General features: G+C 39.5%; 1 protein-coding gene across 6 annotated transcripts in view; it reads left to right on the forward strand.

Annotated features, from left to right (window-relative positions):
• The window catches only part of brd4 (bromodomain containing 4), a 171,865-nt gene that overhangs the window by 74,516 nt on the left and 70,723 nt on the right, over positions 1–26,626 (forward strand). For 5 of the 6 annotated variants that reach the window (XM_041177092.1, XM_041177091.1, XM_041177090.1 and 2 more), the window contains 4 exons: positions 3,277–3,414; positions 8,870–9,008; positions 16,702–17,006; positions 17,804–18,226. In XM_041177092.1, coding sequence (XP_041033026.1) covers positions 3,277–3,414; positions 8,870–9,008; positions 16,702–17,006; positions 17,804–18,226 — 1,005 coding nt within the window. Of the gene's footprint in view, positions 1–3,276; positions 3,415–8,869; positions 9,009–16,701; positions 17,007–17,803; positions 18,227–26,626 lie in introns of those variants that run through there. The other variant, XM_041177095.1, reaches the window with a different exon arrangement.

Consider the following 26,626-nt stretch of genomic DNA (forward strand, 5'->3'; position numbering starts at 1 on the left):
CTGTCCTGATTTTCATGGTGATAATCAAGAAAGAATTGACATAGAACCAAAGGAGGAGATATTAGAATGTGTGACTGCAAGCTTTGTGGCAAGTCTCATTGGCTGCCCTCAGTGTGAAGACTGTACTTGGCCTTCACAAAGGGCATCTACCTATACTGTGTGTTGTACACAACAATGTTTGTAACTGGTAGACTTTGATGATGAAGTCCAATAAGTTATTTCTTCATGTATGTTTACTCAACACTGGTCACAAATCCAGTCTGGCAGCTATGTTCTGAGAGACCTGGACATTGGTAGCATGACTAAACCTCACCTGGATATTGAAATCCCCATGCAGTGTATTTTGTGCCATTGCTTCTCTTGAAGCTGCCTCCTAATGATTTGACAGTTGAAAAGGAATGGTAGGTGATACAGGATGTTTCCTTGATTTTATTTGACTTGAAGTCCTAAGGCTTCATGGGGTCCAGTGTCAACATTCAAAAATTGGGGCCACCCCATCTAACTGTGCCACTGTTCTCCACCTCAGCTGGATATATTGAGAGAGTGGATAATGATTGATAGATGTGATTGAGTACAGGTTGTTGTTTGATTAACCTGTGGGACCGTCCTTTAACTTGGGTATCAATCCTTGTATGTCAGTGAGAAGACTTGCATGACTGACTGGATTGAGATTTCCCAACTTGATTTGATACAATGTCTGGGTTGATCCTGACCAATTCACACTATTCCACTTCAGAGGGCGTTAGGAGTCAACCACATAATATGGGACTGGAATGACATGTAGACAGTTCAGGTGTATCTGCACCCTCAAACACATTAATGAACTTTTTTTTATGACAATTTGGAAGTTTTCTGATTCTAAATCACATTCAGATTTATTAAGTTCAGTTATTCATTCACAAACCAAGGCCAACATTTTATTGCCTATCCCTTTCTAGACCACTTCAGAAGGCGGTCAAAAGCCAACCACATTACTGTGGGTTTAGAGCCACACAAGGTAGACTAAATAAGTATGGCAGATTTCCTTCCCCAAAGGATATTAGTTAACCAGGTAGGTTTTTGACAAACCAGGAATCACATGTTCACTATTACTGATACTAGCTTTTTATTCCAGGTTTATCTGTTAATTGAATATAAATTCCCCAGTTGCCGTATTGGGATTTGAACTTGTGCGACAAGAGCATTAGTCCAGGCCTTTATTATTGGAGATAATTTGTCCCGAGATTTAATCCAGTAACATTAACACTATGCTATCATTTTCTTATCAGAATTATTAAATGTGTATTAAGATGCTAATTGAGTCCTGATCTGAATTACAGAAAAGGTAGGCTTTGTTTATGTACCCTGCACACGAGTTTTGATCAAGTCTTTGCATCAGCAAAGCCTTTTTACTTGGTACTCCAGACTCTGATCTGTGTGTTACAGCATTTTTTGTTTGTTATGGTAGAATAGAAAGCTGAAGAAATCATGAGCAACATTTATGGTGCTCTGGTCAGACTACAACTTGTCTTGGTGACCAGAATGTGACTTCCTCTGACTCGTATTCTACTGTATCAGAAAATGCTGGAACCGTACAGTAGATCAGCCAGCACCTCTGGAGTGAACAGATAGGTTAACATTTTGGTTGCTGGTCCTTCAGACAATGTTCTTTTGGTTTTGCGACATAGTTCGATGTTGGCTTTGTTTGTTGCCCTGCATCGGTTGAACCTCTGAAGTATCAAGTCTAAGGCACTTTCCTTGTCGCTATTTTAACAACATTTAGGTAATTAAAGGTTTATTTTACTAGTGGATTTGAACATCTGTCTGGTGGTCTTGACAGCTCCAGAGTAATTTTTCTGTTGCATGGACTTCGGTGTACTTATAAAAGCTGACTATTCAAATTTCTAATATCACTGAAGTGTAATCTTTTTCACATACAAGAATACCTTCCACAACAGTGCAAGAATTAAACGTGCCTGTATGCATAGTGAAGAATAATACGGTGAATTTTTTCTTCATTTTTCGCCATTAACCTTTTAAACCGGCCATACTGCAAGTTGAATAGAACTATTACAGTCTATTCCCTGCAAATGTTTTTAATATTGCATTACTTCCCAACTAACCAAATCTAGAGCTAAATAAAGAAGTAAGTTTGAGCCTTGGGCAATTGCTGGGCCCGATTTAATGAGGAAAACAGTTCTCTATTTTTCCAGATTTTGTGCCAACTTTCTGGTGTTTGAACATGAATAATTAACACTATTTAACCTTGGGGAGCAAAGAATTTGAAAACTTTTTAAGAACTTGCAGTTCTAATTTTTAAAATTCTTTTCATGGGTTTTGGGCGTCACTGACTGGCAAGGCCAGCATTTGTTGCTCATGCTTAATTGTCCTTGAACTGAGTAGCTTGCTAGACCATTTCAGAGACCATATATTAAGGGTAAACCACATTGCTGTGGACCTGGTGTCACATGTAAGCCAGAGCAGGTAAGGATGGTTCTATCTCCTGTGATTATCAAAATCATTTTTTACTCAAACAGGCTTTGGGGTCAGATTGTGCAGAGGGGTGTAGGCTTAACATATTTATGTTGGACTGGGTGCAATGCCTGTAGAATTCTGTATTGACTTACAAGCATGACAGCTTGCTTACTCTCCATGAATGTTTTCCACAAAATAGCACTATTTCCCTTGTGATGGCTTGAAACTATTCTTCAAAATGAGGGAGGCTAAGGGTGAAATGATGCTGGCATTATGTTAATAAAGGTGACCCCTCAGGTGCACACTTGGAAACCTTATCCAAATTCACTATAGCTTTTGGACAGACATTTTTCTTAATCATTTATTTGACAATTTTATCTCCAACCTTCAAAAAGAGTGTTAATAAACACTGCATAGGCTTTCATTAAACTTCTGATTGGGTCTGTGTTTTATGAATAAAACAATATATACATAATATATATTTACGCAGTACTTAACTAACTACAGTACTACTTATTGTCATAACTTCATTTGGTTTTGTTAACATTTAACATTGAAATTCCCTATGACAACGCCGAGTATGGAAATCCTGCACACAGTTGGTTTTAACAATGTGTTTTCTCACACTGGCTATGTAGTGAGTTTTCTGCATTGACTGCATCAGCCAATGTAGACAGTTCATACAATTTGAAAAAAAAATGACTATCTGTAACACTGGCATAGCAAACTGGTTATCCAGTGTGGGGCACGAGAATTACCTTTCCATTGCAGGTTGTAACTTTAACTTCACAAGCCAGTCCTAATACAATTAATCTTTTTCAGGATTACTATAAAATCATCAAGCATCCTATGGACATGGGAACAATTAAAAAGCGCTTAGAAAACAATTACTACTTGAACGCCCAAGAATGTATTCAGGACTTCAATACCATGTTTACCAACTGTTACATTTATAATAAGGTAAGGTCTTGTCATATATATTGAGATAAATAAAATGGAGAGCAGCATTTTTAAAAATCTATTGTAAGCAAAAGGCTGAGAAATTTAAATTCCACAATGTTCCTTTCCCCCCCTTTTCTGAATTTAGTTTATTTTTGAAGTATGATTCTGTTGGCTCAGACAGTGATCTAGTACTCATCCAAGCCACTCATTTTCATGTGTAAGCTTAGATAGATGGAAAACCCCTAAGGTTAAATGTTCCATAATGTGGAATTGTGTCAGACAAGAATGCTTCAGGATGAGTGCACTTTGTGTGCTTTCCAGTACTGTGCCAAAAACAAAATATCCAGATTCTGGAAATCTGAAATCAGACAGGAAATGCTGTTTACTGAATAGGCAGCATATGTGGAGAGACAAACAGTGCTAATGTTTTATGTATACAACTCTTCTGCCCACAGATGCTGCCTGACCTGAGTGTTTCCAGTATTTGCTTCAGTATTGTTTGTGAAGCCCATATGTCTAACCTAAATTATGACATTTGCACAAGATCTGTCCTCATTCCTAGCATAGCAAAGCAAAATAATAGTGAAAGAAGAATTTGGATAGTTATGTTCCCCAATTCATTTACAATAATTTTTTCTTTATGCTAAACCAGACCAATGATTAAAGTTGTCATTTTGTGTTTTTAAACTGCAGAAGAACTGTCAGCCCATACATATGTTGATTGAAAAATCCAGCATTTTAGATCTAGAGTACATCTATTAAATAGAGGAGTAATATATAAAAAGAAAATGTTGCCCTTTATTTAAAATAGTTGAGTCTCTTGACTGTTCAAAATTAGGATCTTTTGCCAGTTGAGCTAAGATGACCGATACTTGGGACTGGAGAGCTGGTGATCAGTTAAATGTGCTTGTAGAAGAGGCTGACCATTTCTTGGAGTATCTTGGATGCCCATGACCAGCTTTGTTGGCATCATGTTTTGTACATTTGTAAACTATAGTCTAAATGCTTGGTATTTTTCAGGGTGTTGCATCAGGGTCAAGTGTGTCCTTTATCTTGTGCAAATGAATGTGACAATATTTTTGTTTTTTTTTAAAAGATAAAATACTTCCTATCTGCCAGTTAATTTTGGAACAAGTGGACCTTAGACCTCACTGACCCTCGGCACATGCAGAAGTTTAGCATTGGTTTTTGTGGTATTACCTTGAAGTAAGATTTGGCAGGCATAAATGCCAGTGAAGTTGGATATATTGAGCAGAATTGGATCAATTGTAATTGCAGATATGTGTTGCATTGTGAAAGTTGCCTGTGGGAAGGGTATTGTAACTAGATGCATCATGAGAGCATGTGGTTGGACCACTAAGAATTGAACCTGAATAAGGAAGGCAATACAAACTCAGCTGCTAAGGTTGTCCGTGCTGCTGGTTGGGACCTAATATTTGAAGAGAAATCTCAAATGTGTGGTTTGGAGACTTGTCTGAAAATGAAAACAGTTCTGTCTAATGATCTTTAAATTCCACTCTTCTGAAGAGTCATGGAAGTGGCTTTGTGTCTATATTCTCTGGAAGGGACGGAATGGAATTAATTTGGAAAAGCTGCCAAGAATGCAGCTGCAGCAGGAATCACTTGCAGTTTGTTTAAACATTGCAGAATGAGGAGCTTTTAAACACTTGCAGGTGTTCTTGCTGCTGACTAGTGAGATTATAAGCAATGTTGCTTTGGAGAGTTGTTTGCTAAAGGTAGTGTGCCTTGCAGTTCTCGCAAAAACCTTTGCCATCTGCCTCTGATGTGCTTCTGGAGTAGGCAGGAGACTCCAGGGCGAAGATTAATGAACAGCATAAACTCAACATGCTCATGAAATTATTTTTAAAGCTCATTCATAGAAGTATTTTATTTCTTAAGGTGTTGAATGTTTTTGCATATCAAACAAACACCTTGTATTGCAACAGTCTGGTCCTCTTAATTGAAGGTTACTAATCTCATCATTCAAATTTAAGACTATGCTCTGACTCTGACACTTTAAGTTATCCAATCGTTTGAACTGAGCAAGATAAGTAAAGTTAATGCAAAAAAGTACCTGTAGTCTGTATATACATTATAAGCAGTTGTCACAACAGTTCAATTAGCATGTTTATCACTTAACTAAATCTTGTTTTATTATCAAATTATTTTGGCCAGAATTAACTTGGGAACTAGCAAAACTGTGGAGGTTCAAATGTCTCATTCTTAATACAGTATAGACCAGAACTATAGGTTAGTTTATACACATTACTAATAATGAAGGCAAATGTACTTGAGTGCCTGAAAACCAGAGTATTCAAGTTCCCTGAATTGTACAGTAAAGGCACTCTCTGGGATTAGTAAACCTTAAGTTCTGACAATCTGTTTGGGAGAAACAGATTTCTGCCAAAGGGCTGCACCCATTAGGACTGTTGCTGTTTCAGATATACATCAATGATTTGGACTTGGGTTTAGGAGACTTAATTTAAAAATCTGCAGATGACACTTAGTTTGGAAATGTAATAAACAATGAAGGGGATCGTAGCAGACTTCAGAAGGACATAGTGTTGAAATGGGCCAACATGACATATGAAATCAGATGCAGAAAAGTATGAAGTGATACATTTTTGAAGGAACAAATAGATGTAGTATAAATTTGAACTGTTTTAAGGGGGTGCAAAACAGTGATCCTGGCTGGGGTTGGGGTGTGGGGGGGGCGCGGGTGGAATCACATACATCTTTAAAGGTGGCAAGACAAGTTGAAGAGACTGTTAAAAGATCATATGAAATCTGTGGCCTTATAAATTGAGGCATTGAATACAAGGCAAGGAAGTGTGGTAAGCTGTTAGCCCCCTCCCCCCTAATCCTCCCTTCGGCACGCATGCGTGCGCACACACATCCTGCTTGAGTATTTTGTCCATTTCTGGGTACCATGAAAGGATAACTGCGCCTTGGGGTGGCCAAGATGAGATTTGCTGGACTGCTACCAGGACTGAGGGACTTCATATGTGTGGAGAGTCTAGAGAAACATGAGTTGCTCTCTGTAGAACAGCAAAGGCTAAGGGGTGAAATTAATACATAGCTTTGAAATGATAAGTTTTGAAAGAGTAGATGGCGAGCAACTGTTTCTACTAGCAGGAGGGTTGGTAAACAGAGGATGCATGCAAGGTAATAAGCAAAAAGCCATGGGGGAAGTTAGGATAATTTTATTTTATGCAAGGTATGACCTGGAATGCACTGTCGGAAAATGTGAAGGGTGCAGATTTGCTAGTAATTTCCAAAAAGGAGTTGGATACATAACTGGAAAGGAGAGAGATGCAGGCCCAAGGTGAAGGAGCAGGTGGACTGGGACAAATTGGACACAGTGAGCTGTATGGTAAACTCCTTTGCTGTGATTTGACAATTAGAGAACATATTAGCATGCATAGAAGATTGGCTGACTGGTGGAAAGCAGAGAGAATGCATAAAATCTTTTTCTGATTTGCAGGATGTGACGAATGGAGACCCACGGGTCTGTACTGGGGCTTCAACATTTTATGATTTACATCAATGACTTAAGGAGAGTGAAGACATGGTAGCTAAATTTGCAGATGATACAAATATAGGTAGGAAAGTATGTTGTGAAGAGGATATGAGGTTGCAGATGGATATAGATAGGTTGAGTGAGTGAGCAGAGATTTGGCAAATGGTGTATAATGTGGGGAAAATGAGAAGTTGTTCACTTTTGGCAGGAAGAACAAAAATGCAGAGTATTACTTAAATGGAGAATGGCTGCATAATTCTGAGGTGCATAGGGATCTAGGTGTTTTAGTACGAGTCACAAAAAGTTCGTATGCAGGTACAGCAACTAATTAGGAAGGCTAATGGAATGCTATCCTTCATTACGAGAAGGATTGAACATAAAAGTAAGGATGTTATGCTTCAGTTATACAAGGCATTGGTGAGACAACACCTCGAATTCTGTGTACAGTTTTGGTCTCCTTAAGGAAGGATGTAAAATGCATTGGAGGCAGTTCAAAGAATGAGTGGGTTTTATGAGGAAAGGTTGTGCAGACTGAGCTTGTTTCCACTGGAGTTTAGAAGAGTGAGGGGTGATTTGATTGAAGTATACAAGATTCTGAATTTCCTTGACCAGGTGGACATCGAAAGGATGTTTTCTCGTGTGGGTGAGTCCAGAACTAGGGGGCACTGTTTTAAAATTAGGGGTTGCCCTTTTCACACGGGTGAGAAATCTTTTCTGTGGGCTGAGAGACTTTGGAGCACTCTGCCTCAGAAGGTGGTGCAGGTGGGGTCATTGAATATTTTTAAGGCAGAGGTAGATAGAGTCTTGTTAGGCAAGCGAATCAAAGATTATTGAGGTTGGATGGGAATGTGGAAACCGAAACACAAGATGATCAGTCATGATCTCAATGGCAGAGCAGGACTGAGGGGCTGAATGGTCTACTCCTGTTCCTATTTCTTATGTTATGTTTTTTTTAATGAAATGAAGCAAAGAAAGAACTGCAGCCAGAGCAACTTAGTGAATGGCCTGTGTTTCAGTTGAAATGGCGTATTAATGTGCCTCTTCAATTCTAATGTGAACAGAAAATATTGATAACAGCTTTTACTGTGCTGAATCTCATGTAAATAGTAGGTATCTGTTGTATTTTAAGTACATTTTTGCCACAATCATTCGCTTCTCCTTTCTCAGCTTTAAAGCACCACTTTTCGGTCCCCATCTTTTCTGTCTAAATAAACGGAGAGAAATTATCATGCTGCCAAACCGCTGGCATGTTAAGGGCTGAAGAGTTTTAGGAGTTGAGCTTAATTCACAATCATCTTTCTTTGCCCTTCCACACTGAGGTGTCAGTTCCTTCTGACTACAGTTTCATGAGTGTGGAGTATCATCCAGTGCCTTGACTGGGTGACCGTTCTTTGGAGTCTAGATTTGGGGTATTAACAGGCTCTTTTACCAGAGGAAGTCTCGATCATGTCTACACAATGTCCACACACAATTAACTTCAAACGCAGATAAATCGGTTGTTTTTTTGTCTCTTCAATGTTTTATTTTATCCTGAAGGCCATTAATAGCACCCTTGTTGTTCCCCTTACTGAGGGTATTGAGGCTAATAAACTTGGCATAGAGCATTGACTCAATTCTGGGCCTTCCCAATTTCTGTGGCTCAGTGCCACCAGATAGTGAATTTAATAACTCGGCCTTCACTTTTTTTAAAGCTCATCTATATGCTGAAATTTACAGCTATGGTGACTAACCCCTGTTAAACTTTTAGGCACACTGGCAACCAAGGCCTAGTTTCATTAAGAGCTTATGTTCAAAGTCCTTAGCTTCATTTCCATTTAGCAAAGGTAACATTTAAATTGGCTGCAACATTTCCTCTACAGTTTACATTCACTGGCAAAATTTATCACAGTTTTTGCCTTATTGTTAAATCATAGTTACTGGATAATATGTATTTTTCTTTATTTTCTTTAATAGCAAGGGGATGACATAGTCTTAATGGCAGAAGCTTTGGAAAAGATTTTTCTTCAAAAAATTTCAGAGATGCCGCAAGAAGAGATTGAAATACCCATACAGCCTACCAAAGGATCACGGGGTAGAGGCAGAAAAGAAGCAGGTACGTATTTTGTCCTTTGTGTGTTTTAGATTAGGAGCTGAGATATTTGAGTTTGCAATCAATCTCATGTCTGCTCCAGCAAAGAGGTGCTGCTTTGCAGGTGCATTTGACCCCGACTTGAAGCACGTTAGCTGATGTCCATTTTGAACATGTTGCACCATTTTAGGTTCTCTGAGATTACTGAAGCACTGCTAAATTTGAAGATAGCATTGCAGTTTGGACACAGAGTTATGAATGAATAAATTTAATCTTCCTTTTTACCTTCTAAGACGCTGTTAACTATTGAACTACCTATAGTTAGTTCCTTGTTTCTATTCTTCTCTCCTTAGTCATTTTCTAGTTTCCCTGGATTGCGCATCATTTGCTCCAAATTCTCTTCCAGTGCAGCTCTGAAATGGCTGTCAGGTAAACTCAAGTTGAGCTTTCCTCTGAGGCACCTGGTCTCTGTTTAATGCATTGCAGATGAGACCTAGATTTCAGTGATTGTGCACACATTCCACTATTTTTTATGCTGGCTATGTTTTAGCTTTGTGATAATGTCACTAAGTGTCTTTTTTTAAGCTGATGGAATAACATTGAAAAATCCTTTTCAAATTAGCTTATGTAAAGCATGCCACTTGGTTATGTTGCTGTGGCATGAGCTTTCTGAAGTTTAGTGGTTGATAACCGTTCTGGTGTTTGATTTTTTAAAAATTGTATGTATATATTTAACATAGGGCATTTTCAAAAATTGTGCTAGCTTGATGTATGTAGTTAAGAACCCTTAAAGCATACCTGTAAAACCAGAAGAAAAAATTGTGATGGTGATCATTAGCTCCTGAGTTACCCTGTCAAAAACTACTGTAAATATTCTTTGAAAATATCTTCTCAGCATGTAGTTCCATTGGTGGTGAAAGCAAATCTCTCAACCACAGAATCGCAGGATTGTTACAGCGCAGAAAGAAGCTGTTTGGCCCATCGCGTCTCTACCAGCTCTCTGAGGTTTTCACCTAGTGCCATTCTCCTGCCTTCTCCCTGGAACTGTGTAGATTTTCTTTTCAAATAATCATCTAATTCCCTCTTGAATGTCTGGACTGAACCTGCCTCCCCCCACACTCTGTGCATTCCAGACCCTAACCACTCGCTGTGTGAAAAAGTTTCCTTGTATCGCTTTTGTCAATTCTTTTCAATCTGTGCCCCCTCGTTCTCGATCCTTTCACAAGTGGGAACAGTTTCCCCATGTCTGCTCTATCCAAGCCCCTTGTGTTTTTTAATACTTATATCAAATCCCCTCTCAGCCGCCTTTTCTCCAAGGCAAAGAGTCCTAACTTCTCCAATCTAACTTCATAACTGAAGTTTCTCATCTTGGAATCATTCACATAAACCTTTTTTGCACTCTCTCCAATGCCTTCACACCCTCCCTATAATACGGTGCCCAGAACTGTATGCAGTACTCCAGTTGAGGTCTAACTAGTGTATTGTACAAGTTGATTATACCACTTCAACATAATTTCCTTGTTCTTGCACTGTATGCCACTAATAATAATGCCTAGGATATTGTATGCTTTATTAACTACTCTCTCAACCTTTATTGACTTAGCAAATATTCACCCAGTTCCCTCTACTCCTGCATCCCTTTAGAGTGGTATCCTTTGTTTCATACCGTCTGTCCATGTTCTTCCTATCAAAATGTACCTTAAATTTCACCACATTGAACTTAATTTGCCACCTATCCGTCCATTACACCAACTTGCCTATGTCCATTTGAAGTTCTACACTGTCCTCCACAATGCTTCCAAGTTTTATAATGTCTGCAAATTTCGAAATTGCTCCCTGTACACCAAGGTCTAGATCATTCATATATATCAGAAAAAGCAAGGGTTGCAATACTGACCCCTGGTGAACTATGCTACAAACCTTCCTCTAGCCCAAAAAACATCATTGATCATTATTGTTTCCTGTCACTCACCCAGTTTTGTATCCATTTTGCTACTTTCCTTTTTATTCCATGAGCTATAACTTCACTCAAGCCTGTTGTGGGGCACTGTATCAAATGCCTTTTGGAAGCCCATGTACACCACATCAACTGTATTTTCCTCTTCAACCCTTCCTGCCTTTTTGAAAAACTCACAAGTTAGCTAAGCTCGATTTTCCTTAAATCCATGTTGGCTTTGCATAATTAACCCACATTTGTCTATGAGACTATTAATTCTGTCGCGAATTGTAGTTTCTAGAAGTTGCCCCACCACTGAAGTTAAACTGACTGGCCTGTAGTTGCTAGGCTTATCCTTACATCTTTTTTTTGAACAAGGGTATAATGTTTACAATTCTCCAGTTCTCTGGCACCACCCCCAAGTCTAAGGAAGACTGAAAAATTATGGTTAACACTCCCCTCCATATCCTTGGATGCATCTCATCCGGTCCCAGTGCCTTGTCAACTTGGACAGACAGACTATCCAACACCACCTTATCATTTTTAAATCCTTCCAGTGACTGAATTTCCTCCCTTTTCACCATGGCCTGATAGCATCTTCCTGGGAAAAGGCAGATGCAAAGTATTCATTTAATACCTTAGCCATGTCCCCTGTCTCCATGCGTAAATCTCCTTTTTGGTTCCATAATTAGCCCTACTTCTCCTTTCACCACCTTTTTACTAATTATGTGCCCATGGAAGACTGAGATTCCCTTTTATGTTAGCTACCAGTCTCTCTCCAATACTCCCTCTTTGCTGCTCGTATTTGCTCTTTCACTTCCCCTCTGAACCTTCTATCTTCAGCCTGATTCTCAAACGTGTTTTATACCTGACGCCTATCATAAGCACTCTTATTTATCTTAATTTCGACTTCCTTTATCATTCAGGATTTATTTGCCTTAGCTTTTTCTTTTAAGGGAATATACCTTGATTCTGTCTAAACCATCTTTTCTTTGAAGGAAGCCTGTTGTTAAGCAACCAGGAACAAAATTTGCCCTCGATTCATGTTAAAATATGATGAAAACAGCCTTGTTTTTCTTAAGGCTATTAATTTGCACAAGTAAAGTGTGTTGGATGGCTGCTAATAACATTTTGCTTCATTTGAATTGCATAACAGCTACTAAGAGGTGTTTTACCCCACATGCCACCAGTGAATAACTGGTGCCCTGAAATCCAGGTTTGCGATGTAAACTGATGAAAAGTGCTGACGCCATTAGCATATTGGTCACAGTTGTGGAGTACTGTATAAGTATAGTTACCTAAAGGGCGTAGATAGAACAGTACAGTAGGTTAATGAGCATCTAAAAGAAACCATTTAACATTGGCCTTGCCAATTTTTATTTTGTAATCTTTTGCCTGCTCTAACTTCATGGAATTCATATTTTTCAGTTGTGCATAACTAATTAGTTGTGTTTGTTACTTAATATATACATTTTTTTCTTTTTGTAATTCTATATTGGAGAAATTTAAAGAAAACTTTGCATGTTATATAGCATCTTTCACAGCCTAAGGATGTCCCAAAGCACTTTACAGCCAATTTAGTATGTTTTGAACCATAGTTACTGGAGGAATTGTGGTATCCAGTGTGCGCACAGCAAGCTCCCACAGACAGCAATATGATAACCAAGCAATTTGTTTCAGTAATGTTGATTGAGGAATAGATATTGACCAAGACACCAGAGATAACTCCCCAGCTCCCCTTCAAAATAGTGCCACAGTATCTTTTACATTCATCTGAGAGCAGGTGGGGCCTTGCTTAATGTCTCAACAGTAAGCTGGCCGCTCGTTCAGTAAGTACTGGAGTGTAAGATTTTTGTGTTCAAGTCTCTGAAGTGGGATTTGAACCCACAACTTTCTAACTTAAGTGTGTGTGCCACTGGCTTGAGCTAGGGCTGACACAGAATAGACACAATTTGTCTCAAGTTCTCCCAAAAGAAGTCCCATCTGTATGTAGGCAAATGCATAAACATAAAGGTATGTTGTGTTTCTAAGCTGTGGTTGGAAGAAAGGAGGCTGATAGCCCAGCACCAGCATGTGGGTATTATGGATTGTAAGATTATACTCGTGCAAGTGGCACAAAACCTACTAAGATGGCTGGGACTCAACATGTAACTATGGGAATTTAACTGTGGACAGTATTCGATTGTGACCAAAATTTAATTAAACATGAGCCTGAATAAGGGCACTTTGCAGTCACCAGTGAAGTTTACGCACCACATTACTTAAAGATGAACCAGCACTTCAGGAATATGAAATCTCTACACTGTTGGTCTCAGTGCTATTTTGAACAAAGGTGAATATTTAAGCTGAAGTTGGGGCACAGCTAAGAGTGACTGATCATTGTTACCTGTCATTGTATTGTGATCTGAACCCTGCAGTTATGTGACCAAAACTAGATCAGGGACTGCTGTTTAAAAATGCCCCGAACAAAGTAAATCCAGGAGATAAGCGTCAAAGAGCTGCACCATAATAGCTGAAAGTCTCTTAATGCAGCCAAAGTACTGTACATATTGCAGCTTCAAAATTTACCCGAGAACCCATCTTCTGGCTATTTGTGTACAAAAGGCTTTGCAGCTTCATGAGAAATCATTGTTTCCAAAAGATCTTCACTCCAACTGAACTATCAACTTAACTAAGAAGACATCAAGCTGTAGAGACTCAGCTATAAATTCCATTTTTATAATTACGGCTTTAACTTCATCTGTATCTAATCTTTGTCTGCCTGATGGTGTGAATGAGACGGGTCATTGAGACATTGCATTTTAAATAACCGGGGCAAGTGTGCGATGATAACCTGGTTTATTTTTTAAATTACCAAAAAGCTTGCTGCTGGAATTTATTTTAAGTCAGGAAATATCACTAAGGGCGAGGAAATACACACAGCTCACATAACAAATATCCTGATTATGGACTGGAAGGGACCACGCGTTCTGACCAATACAAGTTAATAGATTGACTTGCTATTCACTTTGCCCGGGCCCAAAACTATTGTTGAAACTTGTCCAACAGCCAAATAGTGTCTGCCCTACAGGAAATGGAGCAAAGCTAAAGTGCAGGAGAGAAACAGGGTTTTTTGGGTTCCAGGTTGCCACAAAATGGGGACCTGTTGACTGTGGCAGACAGTTCACAGAACTCATGGAATTTTAGATGAATCCAGACAGCCTGGCTCTTGCGATTTGAGAGACTGACCTATCAGTTGAAATTTTCTTTCCACTGAGGTTGATAACATTGCAAGACAGGACTCTAATAAATTAGACTGATCTAAACTGTATCCACAGTGGGAAATTGTTGGCATTTCTGTATTATAGTTTGAGCTCATTCTGGAGGGTCCTTAGTCCTTGACGTTTGTCAACTTATGCCTGGCTTCTGGAATTACATTCCCAAACCTCTCCACCGCTTTAAAACGCTCTTTAAAAACCCCTTAATCTCATTATGTAACTTGGGGTCATGTTTTATCTAATGCTCCTGTTAAACACCTGGGAAGTTCTTTTATGTTAAATGTAAATGTAAGCTCTCTCAACGTAGGTTGTGTGTACCTACAAGGGCATCCCAGGGAACTAAAAAACCTACTTGAGGATTTCTGTGGCTTAGTTTGGAGATAGTTAAAAGTGGTGAGTTCTTAGGCAAGGCTGAGAAAATGAACAAAAATCTCACTGCATGTAGATTCTTGAATTGGTAAATAGCATGGCTGATCACAAGTGGTATAATCTCTGCCATGCTACTAAATCCCAGCAGTGCAATTTGTAAACTGAATTTAATGGTAATTCTGGAAGACTATTAATCAACCCATTTTCAGTTTGTTTGAATGGATCAGAAATTCAATCTAAAAAGCACAGCATCTTGCTGCTAAAACCATTCAGGCTAAGTAGACAACTGCTATAAATGAGCATACCATTTAGTTAATCAAAAGAAAATTGGAAGGCAACCCCACTTATGAATGGAATGCCCATCAGTAGCTTTTTCTAACTTATGCAGTTTCATAGTATGGAAATCTGTTAAAACGTTTTTTAAACTTGTACTTTAGTTTTCTATACATAGGTGGCCATGGATGAAGTTCCTTAAATAATTTGCTGGTTAGATCACTGAAAATTTGCAAACTGACTCCCTTTAGTAGGCCCCATCAATGGACTGGACTGAACCACTCATGCAAGACACTTTCCCTAACGGCAGTGCTGTGGGATCATATTACTGCTATATCCGATCTGCTAGTGCTGATGTAATCATCAGCAGACAGGATCGCTACACAGGGTACAGTGTTACAATATTTCCTAGCATCGTGGATGGCTGCTATCTTGTTTATATTGACGGTGTTTATTAAAGATTAACCGCTTTCCTGAGGCACTAGGGAAAATCTTTACATGACCTATACCGAGGTTTTCCAAGTTGAAATACCAAAGCATTTGTAGTATACCAACTGCTTTAATTTACATTTTAAAAAAAAAAGTTGGCATTCACAAATAATAAATCACCTAAATAAGGTGGATCAGGACCATAATAGATGAATCTATGCATTTCCCATGTGGTTTTTGTTCTGGAAGCTTCCATATTCTTTCTTTGAACAGAATTTGACAGCATGCCAAGAGCATGTTTACATAATGTTTCCCATGCTAATGTTCTTCCAAGAAGTTGGAAGCAACCAAGAGGCCACCATAATATTTAAAGAAAATAAATAGCACTTTTCACACCCTCAGGACATTGAAGAATGTTGTTGCCAGTAAATGACTTGAAGTGTCACTGTGTAGAAAAGTGTCAGCTGTGTTTTGCATAGCAAGGTACCACAGGCAGCATAAAATAAATTGCTAGTTAATGTTAATGTTTGTTGAGAGTTAAATGTTGGCTGTGGCACCAAGGCAGTGCTCTGCCCTTATTAAATGTTGCCACTAACTTTTTATATCCTCCTGAACAGGCAAACTGTTCAGCATCCCACATGAAAGAGACATGCTGATATTGTCAATTTCCACCTATTTGCAATATTTTCTGAATCAGGATCACTATAGAGAAGGAGATCCATCAAATTAGAGCTGGCAATTAGGCAAATATGTCAAAGCAGCACTGATTTGTGGATTACAGACTGCATTACCTTGACTAATTGAAAAATCCCATGGAAAGTTAAAGTTCACTGCTTCCAAATGTTGGTTATTGATGTAGCCTGAACGTGTACAGTTTCTCTTAAAACCATTTCAGAACCTGCAGCATGGAGCAATAGATTATCTTTATTGAATTGTTGATTTTGATTTGACAGTTCTCTCAGCTTAACTGCCCAGGGTTGTCAGAGAATGATCTTTCATCCTGCACAACTTTTCCATAATCCATTCCTTTTTTGAATTTGAACTCATGAATGTTAACCTACATGTTGTCTTTCACTAAATATAGTAAATATAGTACAACTTCCATATTGAAACATTCCTTTAATGTCATATCAAAAGTGAATTTGAGCCATTGGTACATGTCAACAATTCTGTCTCTTTACTGCTGTACCTGCCATAACTTGAGACTTGCACTTACAGTGGGAGAAGTGTCACAGTGCCTAATTCTTAAAAGGATATCCTTAAAGGAATAGTATAAGTGGTTTCCCCCTAAATATTAGCTTACTGATATATTTTGTACAGGCAAGTGGTATATAATAGATGTGAATAGTTATCCTGCGGTTATGTGGAGAGCTGTTTCACGATCTCTCTTGTTGCAGTTGAACATCCATCAGTTTAGATATTTAATAAAGATTGTCATTTTGTTTTCATTTAGTTCAGTCTAAACCCAACATGTCAACTGTACAGACTGTCACACAGACACCTGTGCCGGCGTTGGCACCAGCACAGACGCAGCAGCCGCCACCCCAGCGGGCGCCTCAGGCATCTCAGCCACCGCCGCCACAACCACAGCTTCCTTCTGTATCGGTTCCAGCACCCACACCTCAGTCATTTCCTCCTGCGACTCCTGACCTGATTGTCCAACCACCGACAACGACCGTGTCGCCTCATACATCGGCTCCCCCAATGCCGACCCTTACGCCAACGACGGTGATGACAACAGCATCACAGCCTTCAAAGGTAGATAACCTTCCAGAAGTTTTTCTGCTGGTATTATTCCCTCTTCTTCTCTTTCAAACTTGAATCTTCTGGGTCCCAACATATAGAGAAGTCAATGCAGCCTTTTGATAAATATCCACAGCAAATTCCCAATGCTTATATAAAGTGTGGTGGAGTATTTCTTGAGTGGTGGATCAGCTGCTAGTTAAAAACTGACTTAAGCCACGGACTTTGCTGAGGTGTTTTTGTAGTATTCCCAATTGCCCACACTGGAACACTATCTGATGTGTAATTCATTAGTGCTCTGGACTGGATATTGAGTTGAATGAGAAGGTCTGGTTAAAATGAGAGCACCAAAAAGAAATTAAGGCCGAAGTGCTTGGTTAAGCCAGAGTGTATTGTGAAATAATTCTGAGTAATTTTCGTAGAGCATTGAATTCTCCAAAGTTGTGTCATTGTGCCTCAAGTTCCTTTTGCTGTATCTGGCCTAGCGGTGCAGCATTTGAAACAGTTGATGAAAATTGTGTGCTTTTAAGACTAACTGTGTCTGAGGATGCATGCCACCAGGTATGGTTGTGGTTTTCATGTGCTCTTGGCTGTAATGTGCTTTTAACTTGGATCAAAAATTGACTCAAGTCGCCCTAAGCAGAGAGAATTTGGGAGCTTTCAATTTTGTGGGTAAAGAGGAATGTTTTGAAGTTGCAAGGATATATATATTAATTTCTTCCCTGTCCATTTCCCATATATTATTGAGTTAATACTGCCCAATACGATGGCATACTTGGGACCTAATATGCACTCTTTTCTTTCTCTTCAAGCATAAAAAGGGTGTGAAAAGGAAAGCTGATACTACAACTCCAACAACCAATGTTGCAGTGAAGAGTCGAGAGTCTTCTCCATTAATGACCGAACCCAAACCTGCAAAGATCCCATCTCGAAGTGGCAGACCTCCAAAACCTGCTAAGAAAGAAATGCCAGACTCCCAGCAGCAACATCTAGAAAAGGGTGGGGGTGGAGGTGGTGGGGTTGTAGGTAGTGGCGGTGGCGGTGGTGGGGTTGTGGTTGGCAGTGGAAAAGTTTCGGAACAGTTGAAGTACTGCACTGGCATTCTTAAGGAAATGTTCGCCAAGAAGCACGCAGCCTATGCCTGGCCCTTCTACAAACCTGTGGACGTAGAAGCCTTGGGACTGCACGATTATCACGACATTATTAAACACCCCATGGATCTCAGTACTATTAAAGTAAGCCAATACCTTACAGTCTCTTGTAGCTGTAACTTTAGAGCTTGGATTGTGAAGCACCATTGAATCTGTTCTGTGTTGATCCTATGAGGCCTGCTATATCTCACTGGTTCTTTTAACAAAGTACTTGAGAAATACCATGAGTGACGTTTTATATCATACGCCTCAGGACGTTATACAGGCGCAGTCCCAAGCAAAGCCGTTTTAAATTGCACGGGATGACGCCTTGATGTATCTTGCAATACACTGGTTCCTAGAGTGCATGTATACAGTCTGTACAAAGACCAAATTGGACCCAGAAGGGTTTTGAATCCCTGCTGCATTTTGGAGTTGACGTCGGCTGGCCTGAGGTCCTGTTCAGATTATTAAAAGAATGCTTAGAATTATTTTCTTAGTGCTTTATATTGGTCAACAAAGGTTTATAAATACAAGCAGATCTAAATACTACTTGAATAAATCATAATATGATCTAGGTAAAATTGAAGAGAATAAGAATTTAAAGCAAAAAAAGAACTACAGACTCTTTGGTAATCACCCAAACCAAGAGCTCCATTGTCTAATAGGAAAGATAACCAGGTTAACCCTATTCATCCATGCATGCAATCTCTGTTTGCAAAAGAGACAATTAATCAGGAAAAGAATTAAGTTGCATATTTCAGTAAATTATATACTTTGTATAAAGTGCCATATCAAGTACTCCAAACCCCTGTTGACCTTAAAACTGCATCCAAAGTTCAATTCATCGTGGATATTAAATTTGTATTTCAAGTTTGTCCACAAAACAAATTAAGTCACAAGGTGATTTACTCTTGGTTTCCCATCCTAATTCTCTTTCTAACAAAACAGGAATTTCCTTCCAATTAAACAAGAGTGCTTATAAAGAGAATACTGAACGGACGACTGCTGCGTGGGTTTTATTTCGACTCTTGAGGTTGATTGCAACTGGTCAGCCTGGTTTGTGAAGCAGAAAACTATAGTGCGTGATATTGTCTAAGGTTTAATGATGAGCTGCATCTGACATTGTGTTCATCTGTGCTTCTCAATGACAATCCTACAATGATGACCTTGAGTCTAGCCTTGGCCCTGATTCCAAATGTTGATTAACTGATTTCTCCTGCCTTCCCTTTAGAAATGGCGTTGTTAGGATGAAAAATATGTGAAGAATCTGAAGTTTTTAAGGTTACAAACCAGCTTTATTAAGTGAACCCTTTGGTGTTCAAAATCAAGATATACAATATAGTTTAATCCCAGTACTACCCACTAGGTTTGTTTTAGAAAATCAGACTTGTGCAAATCTATAGCAAGCTTGCAGTAGCTGGGTCAGTACAGCATATTATTTACAATTTGATAAATGTAATGTATACCCCCCCCTTGCCTTTATTAAAGAGCTTAGACATTCTTTTAGATAGGTTGATTTGAGGTTATGAAGCACTAAATTGCTGACAGATTGGTATCTGAACCTAATGCATATTTCCTTTTGATATGTGTGTATTTGGAGCACTGAACTTGAATGTCAGTGCATGGCTTTATTGAGCACAGGGCACCAGCTTAATTTATTCTCCACTGGTTGAATTTATTTTACGGTGCTCTTGATTCTATAGAGTTCCAAATCTTGGGTGGTGCTGCTGTGGTGAAGTACTAGTTTGAGGTCAAGCATCTTTGCTATGGTGATTGGATGAGATAACTGGTCTTTATGACTCTCTAGGAGGTGCATGGGCCGGCGAGTCTGGAAGAACTGGAAAACAATTGGAATGGGGAGGGGGGGGGTGAAGAGAGAGAGAGAATGAGCAAAATTAAGGAGAGCCTGAAGGTTGCACTTGATTTCAGTGGCAAATAACGTAATGGAAACTCAGCAGAGGCATGAAATTCCATTGTACTACTTTCATTAAGAATTATGATTCTATGTTAAAACATCCACTGATGCACACGTGTTGTCTTCACAAAAGAGGAGGATGCTGTCATGCTGCTAATGTCACAGGAAAGGAGGAGGTAATAGACAAATTGGTTAAGGTCAAAATAGATAACTAGGAGGTCCTTAAGGTTGGCAAGAAGGAAGTACAAGGAGAAGTGATATAAATTAAAGTGTTAAATGTGGTGAAGGAACAGAGAAACTTGGAGGCTTGTGTACAGAAATCTTTGAGGATGGCTGAATAAATTAGTGAGGCTTTTGAAAAAAATGCATCTCGGATTCCTGACTTCATAAATTGAGGAATTGAGTACGAAAGCAAGGAATTTGTGCTAAATCTTTATCTAGTATTGATAAGGTCTCAGTCTTAGTGTTGTGTGCAATCCTGGGCCCCTCACTTTAGGACAGATGTCAAATCTCTACTGCATCCTCCAAGAACTTATCAGAATTGTATCAGGAATGAGGGGCTTCAGTTATGTGGAGACACCAGAGGGGTTGTTCTTGGAGCAGAGATGGCTGAGGGCGATTTAATAGACATTTGAAATCATGAATGGTTTTGACAACAGTAAATGAGAAATCGTTTCTACTGGCAGAATGCGCAGTATCAGAGAACATGGGTTTAAGGTAATTTGCAAAAGATCTAAATGTTAGATATTTTTATGCAAAAAGCTTTAGCTGGGGTGCGTTGTCTGAAATGGTGGTGGAAGCAAATTCAGTAGTAACTTCCAAAAGGGATTTAAATAAATATTTGGAAGATGAGAAAATTGCAAGGCAGCAGGGAAAGAGTTGTGGAATGGAGCTGAATAGATAGCTCTTTCAAAGAGCCAGCAGGTGTATGGTGGCTAAGTGGTCACCTTTGCATTTAGATTCTGTGCAACACCTAGCATCGTACGCCTCCAAAAATGAATTTGGAACGGCATGGTCTGTGAATAGGAATTCGTTTTTGGGTCTGTTCCTGTAAGCTTTGGTAAAGAATCACAACGTAAAATATATGTGCCAATGAATCCTGAGTTCAGATTCCCTTAAATTTTTCCATAAAACCAGCTATTGCAGCTTTCCGTCATTGACACAGGTGATGGCAGAGTCAAAGTCAATATGGCACAGAGGGTGGTGATTCGGCCCCTCGACTTAGTGCTGGAGCAGGAAAACTGCCTTAACTAATTTGTATGTGTGTTTTAATGCTTGTGAAGCACTTGATGATATGGGGCATAAATTCATAGGAAAATATCCACTTGATTTCCCCAGCAGTGCAGTTGTCTAAGTAGCAAGCTTGGGGACAAAATGCGGTTTATGCTAACTGGAAAAAGTGGCATTACTTGGATTTTGCTTATGTTTTTGAGGGCCATATTACATCCTGTAATTCCATCTGCTTATAATTAGGGACACCTATTCAGGTTGACTAACCAAGTCCAATTCTGTTTTCACCGTGTGGAAGTTTTACTGATGTCCCAGGGAGCAACTTCCTCAGTTTATTCCCCTGCAAGAGCAACAAATTTGGCAATGAGTATCACATTGGAATGCAATTCAGTGCTCAAAGAAATATCCCTGGAACCATGTGACTGTGAAACAATCAATTAGTTCTTAGGCTCTTCTATTTCTGTGACAGTGTTTGAAATTGTAAATTTTCAATAGTTCAACAGGTTGAGAGTATATTTGATGGCAATTGTTACTAGCTCCCTGTTCCCTTTCCAATTACTCCCTTGTCACAGCTGAAGCAGTTATCCTTGGATCTATTAGTTGCTTACAGACTAAGATTTTGAGATTTTTTTAATACTAAGTATTTGTGTTTCTTGTTAACCCATTAGCCATCTGTGTGCTGCATATTTATGATCTTGGAGAAATTCGGGGAAAAAAAATTCAGCTGTGTTCTGATCACTAAACATATGGCTACCAGGGGTGTGGTGACTATAGATTGGTAATGTGATTTATTCCCCATGGTAATATCCATGTTGATTAATTATTGAACAAAACCAATAGGCTTCACTATCACAAACAGCCACATAATTAATGGAGAAATGAACTGTTACTGTATAAAATAAAACCTGAATCCCTGACATTCTTGACCTGCCTTACTGGCATTGGTCTAGAGCTCCCTCAAACATCGAACAGTCTGATGGCTGAAGTGATTGCCAGCAGTAAGTGATTGTAACAAAGCTACAGGAACAGAATGTGAATAATATTGGTCATTGAGATTGGAAGCTTCAATAAGATTTTAAAGGTAATGTGATTGCTAGCCAATGAGATTGCTGGAGAAGGTCGCTCACCATTGAAACTATTGCTATCATTAATTTAAAATGCACATGGTTGTTTGTCAATGAGACTGCTGAAAAGAGAGATACTGAACTTGTACTCATAAAACTCAAATCACCTATGAATAATTTAATGGTGGCATGGTAACATTATCTGTACCATTACTGTTCTTTGGCAGGTTGTAAATTCTAACAGCTACCGTGCCAAACATAGCAAAGAGGATACATCTATAGTTCTTGTCTCTCTATGCTTTTTCCTTCCTTTCTCTTTCTTCTACTTGTCCTTAATACATACCCTTTTGATGTTTCTCACTCTATCAAAAGATTTGAGCCTTATCTCCTGTGTTGCAGAGAAATCCCAGTATAACCTTAAATGCATTGAGTGTAGTAGATTTTTTTCTCTCCTGCATTCTAGGTAAGAATCAATGATGTTAATATGGTTCTTCAGAGTTTGGTTTCATAAGATCATGTCAAGATTATGAACAATGGCATGAATACTTAACTCACAAAGTATGTTATACGCGGACATCAAAATGTGTATTTGTATTAATCAGGTGCATGTAATTGAAATGTAACTGGTCTTACTCCACAATTAAAGTTATTTGCTTCAAATTATTTTCAAACTTGAGCATCATGAGTTGAGGGCACAAATTAACACATGGAAATATCATGTCATTGCTGTCACAAAGACATGGTTGAGAGAGGGGCAGGATCAGCAGCTCAATATTCCAGGATAATAGGGTCTTCAGGTGAGACGGGGAAGGAGGTAAAAGAGGAGGGGTTATTGCAATATTGATCAAGGAATCAATTACAGCAGTAAGGAGGGATAACACCTTAGGCTCTTCAAATGAAGCCATATGGGCAGAACTGAAAAACAAAAAAGGAGCGATCACATTGCTGGGAGTGTACTATAGGACCCCAAACAGAGAGAAATAGAAGAGCAGATATGTAGGCAAATTTCAGAGAAGTGTAAAAATAATAGTGTACTAGTAGTGGGGGATTTCAACTTCCCCAACATTAACTGGGTTATTCATAGTGTGATAGGTTTAGAGGGAGTGGAATTCTTAAAATGCATCCAGAAGAGCTTTTCAAGCCAGTACGTAGAAGATCCTACGAGAAAGGGGACAGTCCTGGACTTAATTTTAGGGAATGAAGTTGGGAAAGTGGTAGGGGGATCATTGGGGGAGCATTTTGCAGATAGTGATCATAACTCCGTTAGATTCAAGGTTGTTATGGAAAAGGACAAAGATGGGCCAGAAATCAGAGTTCTAAATTGGGGAAAGGCCGATTTTAATAAGGTCAGACATGATTTGGCCAGAGCGGACTGGGAGCAGCTACTTTTAGGTAAATGTTGAAGGGTCATGAGGACTAGAAATGTCAACTCTTCTCTTCTCCGCCGATGCTGCCAGACCTGCTGAGTTTTTCCAGGTAATTCTGTTTTTGTTTTACTTTTAGGTAAATCTACAGTGGGACTCATTCAAGAAGGAAATAGGGAGAGTACAGGGCTAACATATTCCAGTAAAGACAAAGGGTACGACCAACCAAACCAGGGAACGAACCCTGGATGTCGAAGGAAAAAGAGAAAAAGGGAGGCTTGTGGCAGATACTGAGGGCTCAAAACAGTGGAAGCCCTAGAGTTAGTATATGTGGGGGAGAACTTAAAAAGGAAATTAGGAGAGCAAAAAGGGGGCATGAAAAAGCATTGGCAGGTAAAATAAAGGAAAATCCAAAGTTATTTTACAAGTACATTGAGTAAGGATAAATAGGGAAAGAGTAGGGCCCATTAAGGACTGTAGTGGTAATTTGTGCGTGGAGCCGGAAGACGTAGGTAGGGTTCTAAATTAATACTTTGTCGGTGTTCATAAGTGAGATGGATGACGTGGGTAGGGAAATTAAGCAGAAGGACTATGATATAATTTAAAAAATTAGCATAGAAAGGGAGGAGGTTCTAAGTGGTCTGGCAGGCTTAAAAGTAGATAAATCTCTAGGCCTGGATGAAATGTTCCCAGGCTGTTGAGTGAGGCAAGGGAGGAGGTAGTCGGGGCACTGGCAATAATTTTCAATACCTCTCCGGCACCCCTCCTGTGGCCAGAGGACCGGAGGACAGCCAATGTGGTATCATTATTCAAGAAGGGAGGAAGGGATTAACCAGGGAACTACAAGCAAGTCAGTCTAATCTTAGTGGTATGGAAACTATTGGAAGCAATTCTGAGGGACAGAATTAATCTACACTTGGAGAGGCAGGGATTAATCAAGGACAGTCAGCATGGTTTTGTTAAGGGGAGGTCATGTCTGACCAATTTGATTGAATTTTTCGAAGAGGTGACTCGGTGTGCAGATGAGGGCAATGCATTTGATGTAGTCTACTTGGACTTCAGCAAGGCTTTTGATAGGGTCCTGCATGGGCAACTGATAACAAAGGTAAGACCCCATGGGATCCAAGGCAGTTTGGCAAATTGGATCCAGAATTGGCTGAGTGGCAGGAAGCAGAGGGTAGTGGTCGAGGGATGTTTTTGTGACTGGATGCCTGTGTCCGCTGGGGCTCCACAAGGATTAGTGTTGGGTCCCTTGCTGTTTGTGGTATATATAAACAATTTAGGCTTGAATGTAGGAGGGTTGATCAGTAAGTTCGCAAATGACACAGAAATTGGTGGGGTGGTAAATAGTGAAGAGGATAGCCTTGGATTATAGGAGGATGTTACGGGGCTGGTCAGATGGGCTGATCAGTGGCAAATGGAATTTAATCTGGATAAGTGTGAGGTGATGCACTTGGAAAAGGTAAAACAAGGCATGGGAATACACGATGAATGGTAGGATCCTGGGAAGTACCGAGGATCAGAGAGACCTTGGTGTGCATGTCCAGCGGCCTCTTAAGGTAGCGGGACAGGTAGATAAGGTGGTTCAGAAGGCATATGGGATACTTGCCTTTATTAGCCGAGACTTAGAATATAAGAGCAGGGAGGTAATGCTGGAACTGTATAAAACGCTGGTTAGGTCACAGCTAGAATATTGCGTGCAGTTCTGGAATCCGCATTATAGGGAAGATGTGACTGCAATAGAGTGCAGAGGAGATTTACCAGGATGTTGCCAGGGCTGGAGAGTTTTAGTTATGAGGAGAGATTGGATAGACTGGGCTTATTTTTCCTGGAGCAGAGGAGATTGAGGGGGTACATGATTGAGGGGCATAGATAGGGCAGACAGGAAGGAACATTTCCCCATGATGGAGGGATCAATAACCAGATAAATCAAAAAATAGATTTAAGGTAAGGGGCAGGAGGTTTAGAGGGGATGTGAGGAATTTTTTTCACCAAGAGGGTGGTGGGAATCTGGAACTCTCTGCCTGAAAGGATGGTAGAGGCAGAAACCCTAAACATTTATGGATGTGCACTTGCGATGCCATGGCATACAAGGCTATGGGCCTAGTGCTGGAAAATAGGATTAGACTTAGTTAGGTACTTGTTTACCAGTGCAGACTCGGGCCTTTTGCTGTGTTGTAGACCTCTATGACACCACAGAAAATTTGCCATTTCATTCAGTATCATAAGTTGCAAGTCTTAAAGCTGCAACTTACATTATAGTATTATCACTAGTCTAGCTTGTAGCTCTAGTTTGATTACATGGAATGATTTTCTTACTGGGCCAGTGTGAGAATGAGTTTATTACAGTGTTAGACAACTTTCGCTGAGTTGATTTTGAAAAATGTTTTAATGGTGAGCCTGCCCGTTTTGAATCCTAGAAGTTTCAAGTTTGAAAGAAATACAAATGTTTGTCATTTATAGCTGTTTTGCAAAGACAGTAAATATTTTGGGATATTTCTTGGGGATGCTTTTATTTCTGATCTTTGATCCCATTTCAGTGTTTTTGGCTCTTTCTCCTGACTGCCTCTCCACTTGATTATTCTGACCCTATTAGTGATGTCCCTGCTTTCAATGCTCCTCCCTTGTCAGGTACTTTTGGCTTTGTGGTGATCGAAATGGCAATGTTGCTGTATCATTTAAACCTTGTGTGGGATCAGAAGACTGGTGAATTAAAAAGGGAGACATTAAAAAGGATTTCTTAACGATAACTGAATTAATAACATTCCTTGCGTATTTTCACATTTTCATTTACATGACCTGAACCCACTGTAGAAAGTAAGGGTTAAATTCTGAAACTGGTTAATTTCAGGAGCAGTTACTTGGACCTTGGAGAAGCCTGGAAAAAGTTCTCAAATCATATAATCCAGAAGCCATTCGACCCATTACT

Source organism: Carcharodon carcharias, chromosome 30, assembly GCF_017639515.1.
Source record: "Carcharodon carcharias isolate sCarCar2 chromosome 30, sCarCar2.pri, whole genome shotgun sequence".
NCBI lineage: Eukaryota > Metazoa > Chordata > Chondrichthyes > Lamniformes > Lamnidae > Carcharodon > Carcharodon carcharias.